The 13143-nt window shown below is 27.2% G+C and overlaps 1 protein-coding gene across 2 annotated transcripts in view; it reads left to right on the forward strand.

Annotated features, from left to right (window-relative positions):
* The window catches only part of LOC136075515 (antistasin-like), a 34995-nt gene that overhangs the window by 13183 nt on the left and 8669 nt on the right, over window positions 1-13143 (forward strand). Inside the window, exons 2-4 of one of the 2 annotated variants that reach the window (XM_065788899.1) lie at window positions 9645-9796; window positions 10809-10955; window positions 11025-11114. In XM_065788899.1, coding sequence (XP_065644971.1) covers window positions 9682-9796; window positions 10809-10955; window positions 11025-11114 — 352 coding nt within the window. In that variant the 5' untranslated portion in view covers window positions 9645-9681. Of the gene's footprint in view, window positions 1-8844; window positions 8955-9644; window positions 9797-10808; window positions 10956-11024; window positions 11115-13143 lie in introns of those variants that run through there. The other variant, XM_065788900.1, reaches the window with a different exon arrangement.

Below are 13143 nucleotides of genomic sequence, written 5' to 3' on the forward strand. Positions count from 1 at the left end.
TTAATTTTTTGAGGTCAGTGTTGTTATTTTGTATTTCATTATGATTAGATTTATTTTTTATGAAAATATCTAACGAATTTTTTATTTTTTTTTCAATAAGTTCCTCATGAAAATTTAGACTAACCTTTATTTCTTCAACTTCTGCTGCCAGTGTTGATATTTTTTTAGCGTTCTCTAAAATATTTTTTTCTACTTTGTCTAATCTTTCGTTTAAGATTTTGGTATTTGAACTAACAATACTTATAAAGTTGCTTTCTTGTTGCTTTAGCGCGGCTTCCGTATATATATATATATATATATATATATATATATATATATATATATATATATATATATATATATATATATATATATATATATATATATATATATATATATACATATATATATATATTTAGAGGTTGTTTATAGCTTAAAAAGAATAACATTTTACAATAGGAAATTTTGCATGCCAATAATCCATGTGTCTGATATTATTTTTATGATTTGTGGCGACATGGTGAAGATGATGTGGTGATGTGGTCAAGATGTGTGGCAGTTCCATTAGTGTGGTGATAGGCTGTTCCATGAGTGTGGTATTTCTTTAAAAACAAAAATGATTTCTCTGTCTGATTTTTCAAAAATCTAGCGCATTAAATTTTCAAAAATCTAGAGCATTAACTTTTTTTAAATTTATATGAGGAGTTCGCATCAAAAACACAAAGTCATTATATTACAATAAATATTAAATAAAATTATGTAACTCAAAAAATTTCAATAAATAATCCGTATCTTTAATATACATTTTTAGATATTTTAGGATTTTATCAGAAGGCAGCTTTCTAAATCTCTAAAATAAATTAATACAAAAACACACTTTTAAATAAAGCTTTATTAACAGCCTGCATAATAAGTGTGTCTGTTAGCTAGATCTTTCTTTGATACGTCATGTGCTTTGTAAACAAAAAGCTTGATATTTTAGGATCCGATTAAATAAAAAGATAGTGGATCTGACTCGTAACTTTGCGATTTGGATCGATTTATTTAGACTTCCTAAAGCGCAGTGACGGATCCAGGATTTTTCGGTGTTTGAAACATGACACAAACTCCAAAATTTTTATGTTTATACATATTGTCAGACGAGAACCAAAAGGCCGTATGTCCACATTTTGTGTTTTTTCTGTTTATTATCAAGAAATATTCAACAACCGATGGAGTATGTATCCAATAAATTTATTCTCAAGAATGATACAACTTTAAAAAGTAAGTCTTTACAAATTAAATTTAAAATGATTTTCTTTGATTTTGATTTTCTTGATTTTCTCGGAAACACAAAAAATAGATATACGCCTCTTGGTTCCTGGCTGACGATATGTCAAGTAATGAGGTTTTGCAAATAATTGCGATGATTCGAGGCCGGGAACAAAAAAAATTTCAAGCTATAGAAAAATTGAATTGCTTTGAAATGAGGCAACTATGTATCAATATTTCTTAAACACTTGGTAGTATTATACTTTTTTTTAATTTTATTTAGGTGCCCCAAGAAGTCCTTACGGTTTTATCAGAGAGCACCGCAAATGAGCATTTAATTAGAAGTTCACACCTCCTTTCTAATCGATGTCACAAAACTTGCCTAAATGTTGGTTTTGAACCACGAATCCTTTGTTTCTGAGGCAAGTGCGCTACCACTGTGCCACGGCTGCTCAATATATATATCAACTAAATATATTGACAATAGTTTTAACAGTATTATTACAGTAAATTTCAAATATGTTTAATTCAGCATGGTACCCAAAAGATTTTGTAAAAAGGACAATGTGCATTCTCTTTACTACGTCAATATTGACCCCTGTTATTTCAGAAGATATAATCAAGTTCTCAAATGTTCTTCATGCATTATTTCCATTTTTGCTGCTACCAATGCCTACTTTAGGATAACCAACAATGAGACTCAACATTTCTTAGAAGTTTCATCAAATTGTTTCCTAATCACAATAGAAAACTTTTCTTCCGTAGTTCTGGCTTGAAATGTCTAGTTTTCCATTTTATAACCTAAATGCAATATAAAATCGAATGATCGCATGGAACAATGCAAAATTAAAATACCGAGTTTAAGGGCTTTCTTCTGCTCAGATTTTTTTACTAAATTTACATTATTTATCCCTTTCGGCTTAGAGCTGCACACATTAAAAGACTGAGATGATTATGTATCAGTCAAAAAGATTAAATATTCTCATGCCAATTATAAAAGTAATCTTTATTTCAATCACCAGTAATATTTAGATCAACTGAGAATAGTGCATTAATGCACTGATCTGAGATAAAAGATCGGCTCTTTTTCTTTACACAATTGTAAAGCCTCTTTTTTATATACTGCAGATGAATAAGTTTACAAAAGAAGCAGCTAAAACATTTCGATTTTTTCCAAAAGCTTTTAAATTTAAGCTGAGGAAGAGCAAATGCTGTTTAAAACAGTTCTATTAATTTTTCCTCTTCTGTATAAATTTCAAAATTTTGTTTATATAGGCTTTAATTTGATGCTCCATCGTACCCTATTTTTACATACAAAGCCAGTTCATCTCAACCTAAAAAGATTTACTTAAATTATAGTACCTATATAAAATTTATGTAATTCCAGAATATTTTGTAAAGAGTATTTTGCTGAGGTATCAGTAAATAAAACCCCTTTAGGATAACATTTCAGCTTTTTTTCTCCAAGCATTTTAAGACTCAGATATAATTAAAATTGTTAGGAAGAGCTGAGTTTCTCAACATCTGGTATTGCAATTTACTTAAAATTGTTTGTGTTTTAAAACAAGTGTCTTTTTTAGTGTCATTGTTGTGTTAATCAAAAAATTAATACTTTTCTCTTTTGTAGTTGTAGATGTAGCTCACTACATCAACATATAAAGAAGTTCTTTTAAAATATAAAATGTGTGTTTATTATTTGCTACATTAGCACTCTTTAAAGCAACAAGGGACGGAGTTAAATTGTATTTATTAGATAAATCTGTAATCCTTTGCAAAGGTTGCAAATTTATCTAATAAACACTATATAACTTTGTCCATTTCTGCTTCAAAAAGTGGTAAAGAAGATTTTTGTGAAAAAAAAGGAAGATCTTAGTAAAAAAAGAGCAAGCAAGCAATGACTTTGCTTACTTGGTTCTTTATACAGATCTTCTCAATCCATTACTGATCTTTCTCATCTGAAATGAGAAGACAAAATATTATTATTAATGACATTTTTATCTAACCAATTAGATTTTAACATTGTAACCAAATGTTATTAAGTTTTGACATAAAACGACTTTGAAAGTTATAAAAAAATATTATTAAGTATTAGCAAAGTTATGTTTTGCTCAAATTAAAGTGCTCTAAATCTTTTTAAGGTGCAAGAAAATGCAGTAAATGCTCCAGTGTTATTTTAAATATAGTTTTATAATTCGTTCAAACCATAATCGAACACGGAACAGTGGGGAACTTTTAAATGGCTAGTATTTATGTTCGTAATTGAAAAAAAATTAAAACATTGAAAAAAAATTTTAAATTGTATTTAAAATAAATAAAAAATTAACTTTTTTAAGGACTAAGCAGTTTAAGATAATTATTACTACATATTTAAAAATTGAGTGCAATTAAAGTTTAATTAACGGTAAAGACCAGGGCCGACGAAGCGGGCTTCGAAGTGGAAGAGCACAATCGTCAATTTTTAAAAAAAGTTCTCTGTATGTCTAGAAATTTATTAAAAAAAAAAAAAAGTTATTTAAAAAAAAAGTATGCCAAACCTGCCCTGATCCCCCATTCGCCTCCACCTCCCTCCCGTGTTGTTGGCCCTGAAAACACATTTTTAAAACTTTATGATCATAATTTTTCTTATTTTACATATTTTATGTTATAGTTACAGTTCGATACTTTTGTAGAATTTTTGATTACCGATATCCTTCCAAAAGGTAGCTTACCTCAACGTTTCAAGCCTAAAAAAGATATAGCTAAAGCTTTTTTTGTTTTAACCTAAATGCCTCATATATGGAATCTTTTTGCGCATTAAAATTGTTAGAAGCTTGTTTTCATTTTTTCAATTTTACTGCTGTTAGAGAGTTTCCCGCGCTCTCTTTATTCTAGTTACCTTGATTAGTTTTTTACGCGTAGTTTCTTATTTAGATATTTTGGGTTTACAGAGAATTCCTCTTTATGAATATTTTATTTTAACGATTTACAATTCAAAATAAAAAAACAAAACAAAATTATTTAAATCTAAAATAAGTCACTAAATAATACAAAATGTGATTATGCTAGCAAGTTTAAAAACAATGAGTGTTGTAGCATAACATAAAAAGAAAAAAGAAAGCAAAACGAAAAAAATAAATGATTAAAAACTCCATATCATGTTTGTTCTCTGGCCGCGTATGTGGGTTTTTAACGAATATTTTTTTTATTTCGACAGTTTTATTTTATTTTATTTTTTTATTTATCAAATTAGCAGTATACTAGTTTGATAAAACTATCGAAAAACTTAAAAACTTAAAAACTTAAAAATGTATAAGTTATAATAATATACCAATTAACAAATTGGTATATTATTATAACTTATACATAGTTTTTTTCTAAAGAGTAAAAAAAATAAAAATGAATGGTGGTCAGTAAAACCACAAATTAAAAATAACGCTTGACTGGCAGAGATAACAATCATGCTCTATACATTGCAAAGTTACACTACTTTTAAAATACGGAAATAACATAATACAAACATATATAAACTATGTAAACACATTATGTAACACATAATTGTTTAACATAATTATTAAAAACTGTAAATTAAGAACATTTGAAAATAAAACATTGGCGTAATATTTTTTAAATGGCATTTCTTGCAATACATGTTAACTTTAAAAAACAAACGAACTAGTTTATAAACACGTATAGCCTTTATTTAACCAGATAATCATACTCGAGAACCTCATGGCAATGTTAAACCTTATTTAGTTGTTGCAATTGTTTGAATATATATATAAACATCTGAAAACTACTTCATTTAGTTTAACTACTGGTTTATTATTAAGTTGGTTTTAAGGTTTAGAATTAGTAATTTACAAGGTTGTAAATTACTCCAGAATATGTAATAGAAATTAAGTATGAAATTTAGTTTTAAATAGTGAAGTTTTTAAGTCCTTAATGGTTTTGTTTAAATGAATATTTTAAAATTTACGAAAATCAATAAAACTCCTATTTCACGAAATTTTACAATAAATTTTACAGAAAATTCGGCTAATATTACATTAACTTTAAACGCCATTGTTGAAGCTATACAAAATGTTTATAATAAGGAGTCAATATAAAGCACAATTTCGATATAAATCTGTTTATTATTTACACTTTTAACTTTATGTCAACGAAAAATTTTTTCATTATCAAACTTAAATATAAAGTTGATGATTTTTAGCCTAACTTATTTTTTTTTTTGAATGCAAGTAATATTATCTTTTAAAATTAACGCATAAAAAAAAATTACTTCAATGAAGGTAATAAACAAAGGTCAATACTTATTACTGATTTATGCAATAAATAATGTATAGGGTAATTATTAAGGAAAAAATATTTCTAGGTAGATAATATTTTCAAATATCGCAAAACTAATTAACATTTTTATTACTTTCTTAGGAAAATAACGATAAAAAAGTATTACTCTTCGGAATACCACACATCAGATCCAAGAGGTCCTAGACGTAAATACATAATACAAAAACTTAGGAAATAACAATAAAACAATATTACATTTTGGAATACCACACATCAGATCCAAGAGGTCCTAGACGTAAATACATAATACAAAAACTTAGGAAATAACGATAAAACAATATTACATTTTGGAATACCACACATCAGATCCAAGAGGTCCTAGACGTAAATACATAATACAAAAATTTAGGAAATAACGATAAAACAATATTACATTTCGGAATACCACACATCAGATCCAAGAGGTCCTAGACGTAAATACATAATACAAAAACTTAGGAAATAACGATAAAACAATATTACATTTTGGAATACCACACATCAGATCCAAGAGGTCCTAGACGTAAATACATAATACAAAAACTTAGGAAATAACGATAAAACAATATTACATTTCGGAATACCACACATCAGATCCAAGAGGTCCTAGACGTAAATACATAATACAAAAACTTAGGAAATAACGATAAAACAATATTACATTTTGGAATACCACACATCAGATCCAAGAGGTCCTAGACGTAAATACATAATACAAAAACTTAGGAAATAACGATAAAACAATATTACATTTTGGAATACCACACATCAGATCCAAGAGGTCCTAGACGTAAATACATAATACAAAAACTTAGGAAATAACGATAAAACAATATTACATTTCGGAATACTACACATCAGATCCAAGAGGTCCTAGACGTAAATGCATAATACAAAAACTTAGGAAATAACGATAAAACAATATTACATTTCGGAATATTACACATCAGATCCAAGAGGTCCTGACGTTAATACATAATACAATAAATTGGGCGAAGCCAAACTTATTATATTATGTATTTTGCCATAGTTATGAATGTATTTTGCCATTTTTATGAATGTATTTTGCCATTGTTATGAATGTATTTTGCCATTGTTATGAATGTATTTTGCCATTGTTATGAATGAATTTCGCCATTGTTATGAATGTATTTTGCCATAGTTATGAATGTATTTTGCCATTACTATATATGTATTTCGCTTATAAAAAAGTTCATAAAATTAAACTGATAAAATTAAAGTCTAAAAAGTTTAGGGTTCGGTGGTAAAAGTAATAATGCTGTGATCAAATCAATACAAAAAACCATAATTCATTATTACATAGTATTAATTTAATGATTTTCAAGAAAACCTGAAAATTGCATAAGTTGTTTCAATTCTAAAATCTGGTGATCTTTCTGATGTTGCAAATTATCAAACCGTCTCAATTCTTGTTTTTCTATGATATTAAAGCAAGTTATGTATACTAGAGTTTATTCTTTTTTTTAATGTAAATAATGTTCTTTACCATAAACATTTTGGATTCAAATTGATATGGAATTACTCGAATTGTTCGTGATGTTTTGAAACACCTAATATATAATATAAAGCATTTGATGATGACAAGTATACCATTGGTGTATTTATTGATTTAAGTAAAGCTTTTGAAACAATAAATCATTAATTCTAACTTTTTAAACTCAAAAGATTATGGTATAAAAATTAATAGTTTGAAAGTTAATTGGCTTATACGAGGATTAATAGAAGATAATATATAATATATGATGGAGGAAAATCTGATTACGAGTTAATAACTCATGATCAGAAAATTTCAGGAACACCATCCTGAAAGATCCTTTTTACGACCACTTCTATTTCTCATTTATGAACGATTCAAATACATTTTTCAAATTTCAAATTCAAATTTGTTTGTAGATGATATTAACTTATTTTATTCCAGTACTAGACAAGAACTACGCAAAATAATCCAAAGATTTCAATTAAACAAATTATCTTTAAATTTCTATTAAACTAAATAAACATTATTACATCGCCTTTTTAAATAATCAGATATTTCCTTAAAACTCCCTGACCTTTTCATTTACAACTGTAGACCACATAATCGTAGTTAAAGATATCACAAAATGTTGTTACAATGTACAAAGTCAAGCAGTCACTGAATTTTTTATAATTGAAAAATACGCTATTTTTGCTTATGAATTGCTACTTAAATGATGCAAACGTTTAGGTGCTTTAACGCAACGAAAGTAAAAAATTGCTAAGTAAACAAAAACAGGCTATAAGCAAATGTCTCAAACGTAGATCATTTCTCACACACACAAACACTGCCTAATGAATTCAGTATTCAAAATGTGTTTAAACTAAACCTTAATTATATTCAAACTTGATAAAAAAAGTATCAACAATCTTAATTAATTCACTTTTTAAAAAAACGAATCAATTTTACCCAACCAGATTTTCAAAACTCAATTGCATTCAACCCAAAACTTATAAACCCGCTACTAAAATCTCATTTTTAAACCGAGATCCTAAGTTTCGGTACAATCTATCAAGTAAAATTTCCCTGGCCCCCCGAACCCGAGAAACCCAAGAAGGGGTGGTGGGCCAGGAGTACTTCTTCCCACCACCACTTTTTTTCTAAAGGACCTTTTTTTTTAGAAATTTCTAGATATAAAGGACTTTTTTATAAATTGACAATTGTGCCCCTCTACTTCGAAACCCGTGACATCGTCCCGAAAATGAAATTCAATTATATTTCTTATGATAGTTTTTAAATTAGAAAATAATAATAGCTCATTTATCCGTTATCTATATCATTTATCCAGTTATCTATATCATTTATCCGTTATCTATATCATTTATCCAGTTATCTATATTGCATTTTTTACTGATTATTTTCTTATAATAAATAAGCAATAGAATTTTAGAACTGTTTATATATACTTTTCATAATAAAAGTTTTGGTATTTAATTTATGTTATGCTTACCGACAATAGTTTAATTTAATTCAGCTTAATTGCATTCTAACGCAATTTGAAAGTCAAATTTTTAATCTGTTTTATATTTTACATCAATATTATTTTAAATATCTTGTTTCAAAATGTATCAGCAAACGTAATTATTAATTACATTTTGATCCAAAAGCGATATTGATGAGGATTTTTAGGCAAATATTTAGGAAGCACCACTTATTAAGGAAGAACCTGACGTACTTCCTAAATAATTTTTAAACGTGGCAGCGTTTGTTGGAACTCATCAGAGTTACGTAACTTCTACTTTACTAAATAATATGTTTTTATTTCAAAAGAAAATTATGAAATCCTTTAAACATGGATTGCACAAGCATTTTTTTGTGTTTAATATCGAATTTCAGACTTGGGTATATTTATGCTTATATCAAATGGGGACACTTTGTAAAAGTGATTTTTATTTTTATAAATAAATTTATAACAAATAAAACTTTACTGAAAACGTTTATAATCGTTTAAACAGAAAAAAATATAAACTAGCACAATTTATTTCTTTTATTTGCTTTTACTTTTATTTGTTATAAATTTATTTTACAAAACGAATTTATATATAAATAGTTATATCAATTGTGAAACGTAGTTTTACACATTTTATATATATTTTATAACAAGCATTTATCACGATTTTAAATACTTTATTCTAAAAAACGACCAGTAATGAAGCCACAATAGGGCTCGGTGATAAGACAAACTGATGTCTTCTTCTTGCTCCAGCCATTTGTTTTATTATTTTTGCTATTTTATAAATTGCAACTTTCAAGGGCAAAATTAAAAATAGAAAAAAAAAAAATGTCAAAGATTCAACATATTTTGTTATACTTTATATAAATAGATTTTTTATGACTTATAACATTTATCATGATAATTATTAAGTATAATAGGTTTATTAAATATAATTGGGTAGTTGAAAAATTTGAATATTTTTAATTAAATATACTAATTATGTCTATACAAAAATGTTGACGAAACCTTCGGTAAATGTGACAGTTCAATAGAAAATTAAATTGCAAGATCTTTTTTTTTACTTTTTTCTTTTTAATATGTTGTTAGTCATAATTAAAGTTCTTTCATTATTTCTTCAGGAAAACTACTTTAAAAAAAAAAAAACTGATTCAAAATGACTCAGCTAACTTTTATTATATGTCTGTTTTTCTCTATTTTTTACTCTTCAACGGCACTTACTTGCATTAATTGTGCTGTGGTTAAATGCAAAGCACCAGAGGGATGTAAAGGTAAATTTTATTAACTTTGAGAGGATTTAAATTTAAAATTTTTTATCTCGAGCAGATTATAGCGTAAATTTTACTCCCTATAGAAGGAGATTTTTTTTTTATATCTCCAGTAACCCAGCCGGCATAACTCAGAAAAATGTTACGCTTGGTTTCTGTTGCGTGTTTAAAACCTTCCAAAACAAAACGAATAACATGTGCCAAGAATGGTTTTCATTCTGTGAAATTAACTACTACAAAATACCAGTTTATCAAAAATCCAATTTACCAAAAATACTAGTATCAATGGTTTCACCGTTACAAAAACGTAATATTATATCATAATATTTTTTCCGTAAGGAACGTGAAACCACTGATAAAAGCATGCGACATTTAAATTTGACTTAAAATCCTCAAAAAACACGTGATAAACTAGAGTAAAATTGCCCGCAATTTACACGTGTTTTTGGTTTACGCCTGGTCGTGAGAAACACGGGTCTGCACAGGTTTTTAATTCCGAAAGTGAAACTGATGTGCCGGTTGGGAAGAGAATTATGTATTTTTAATTAAATTAGTGTAGAGGTTGTTGTTGTTTAACACCACAACTAGACGCAAAGGTAAGCCACCATGATGAATTGCATTAATACAACACTTTGGTTGGGATTTTTTTGTCGCCTAAAAAATCGGTGAAAAAGCGTATTTTTAGCTAGATAAGAAATTGCCGATTTTTTTTTGAGGTGTAAACAAAAACTTCGCTTTAAATACGCCTTGCTCATTTTTAATGAAAATTAGTTTTAATATAAATTGCTTTTGCTACGCTCATAAAATATTAAAAAAAGAATAGTTCATTACATTTAGGGCACATTATTATCTGTCCTAAATTTGACCGTAAATTTTATTCATTAATATATTTGTGCTTTTTTTTTTGAAAGTTGTTATTTGAAAAATTGCGAATAACCTATGTATAAATAAGTTTTTTTTAAAATATGTTTGTATATGTATAATGTATAAATCAGTTATATTTTTTTATTAATAGCTGGAACAGTCAAAGACTTATGTGGTTGCTGTGACGTATGCGCTCAGGCGGTTGGTGAAGTATGTGGAGGGATATTGTTAAATAATAAAAAGTGTGGCAACCAGTTAACATGTGTCAAGAACAAAAGTACAGATTTGATGGGAATATGTAAGAGTCATTTTTTATTTGATTTACGAAATGTTTTTTCACGATTACAAACAACAATTTTTTCTTTAGGTCAACCAAAATGCGGACCCGTGTGCAAAATATTTTGCAAGTATGGAAATGTTCTTGATGTGAATGGATGTCCGACTTGTCGTTGTAATGGTAAGAATCTCAATTTTACATCATAACTAGTCTGACCTAGGGTTAGGACTATTGTAATTGTAATGAAAACAATAACAGTAACAATAATTATTGTTATTCCCAGTCGGCAAATTTAGTTGTAAATGCGCATTAGAAACTCGTTTAAATACGTATCGATGTGGTGCGTATGTTAGCCATTTTATTGTGTCGAACACGCATTAGAAATACGCATTAGATGCGTATAAAGACAGGTATACAATACGACGCCTACTGAGTTTCAGACTCGCATTTGAAACTCTTGTAAACACGTATAAAACACGATAACCAGAGAATATTCAATACGATATTTTTCTGGTATTACATGCGCATTTAAAACTTTCCAGAATACGCATTATTTACGAATATATGTTAGCTATTTTATCGTATCAAACGCGCATTAAAAATAACATCAGATGCGTATAAAGACAGGTATACAATACGACGCCTACTGAGTATCAAACTCGGATTTAAACACGTATAAAACAAGATAACCAGAGAATATTCAATACAATTTTATTAACTTAGTTATTAAATCATTAATAACAATAAAAACACATTAATAACTTAATATATTATCTAAAATATTAAATACAAATTTATCTATAAATATTTTAACTTTGACTCCCTATCAGCAACGTCATTGCTTATAGGTAACGACATAAAGACCGCATTAACATCAGTTGAGTTCTTTTTAAAATCTGTCACAACACAAGTACCAGAAAAGGAAAGTCAAGTAAAGCCTGCAAATACCTACAAAAAGACATGAAAAAAAAAAATTACAATTTTTAATTACAAAAGTACTATTTGCATTTTATTGTTAGTAGAATTAGGATAATAATAACAGAAAATATAATATATTTTCTATTATTGTTATCCTAATTCTACTATATTAATATAATACTACTATGATAATATATTATATTCTGGCTACAGAATAATTAAAAAAGATTATAAAAAGGCTAGACAACACAATGTATACATTGTTACTATAGTAACGCTGGCAAATAACACCACAACTTAATAAGATACTTTATTAACTTAAATACTTGGACTAAAAAGATTTTATTTATTACAATATTTGAACAATCAAGGGACAATTATAGTTAAACAATTTGAGCAACTATATCATAAAATAGCAAGCAACTTGTTAAATATTTCTTATAAATGGTCATTATCATTTGTGGTATTAAGAAATACGTAAGAGCTCAGTAATTACATAAGTTTTATTAAATCTCCCTCTCATCTAAGAGAGAGAGAGAGAGAGAAAGAAAGTGTTTCCAAAGCAGCATGTTAACAAATGTAAAAAAGCACAGAATAAATAGTAGAAACTGGATTTATTAAGTTACCAGTAAACAAAATTATTTTTACCTTGATTAAAAGCTAATTTCCAGCATTTCTTAATTAAGCTCCAGCTTCTCTCTAACTGTTGACTAATAATTAATAGAGTAAATTTCACATCATACTAAATTTACAAAATTAAAATCATGTTTCAACAGTTAGCTAACTAATCAAAAGATGACAAAAGGAAGACAAACTAAAAAAAAAATGAAAAAAAGAACATAATTAGGATAGAAATTATATAAAAAAAAAAATTATTTAGATTTAAAAGTGTTAATTGTTACTATAAATAGCTAAACTCCTACTTTGCTTTGTTCTGAAGCGTGTAAAGTAAAATCAAATTAACAGACATTAACACTGCTTGACACTATAAATTCTGTCAAATTTCTGCACGCCGAGTTGCATTTCTTACATTTCAACAACAATTAATTTCATCCTGCCTAGATCTATTTTTTTCATTTGACAACTATTTTCAAGTTGCCTATTAGCATTTTACATTAATAATTTCGTTGAGCCTAATACTATCTATTTCAATTTACAAACATATTACCAGTAATCTTACTATTAATACAATTGAATAAATGAATGCAAAAGAATCTTACAAATTGTGATCTTTTCTAATCAAAGACTTTATTTAAACTTAAGATTTATTGAAATCCATATCTTTTTATAT

This window comes from Hydra vulgaris, chromosome 01 (assembly GCF_038396675.1).
Source record: "Hydra vulgaris chromosome 01, alternate assembly HydraT2T_AEP".
Lineage (NCBI taxonomy): Eukaryota > Metazoa > Cnidaria > Hydrozoa > Anthoathecata > Hydridae > Hydra > Hydra vulgaris.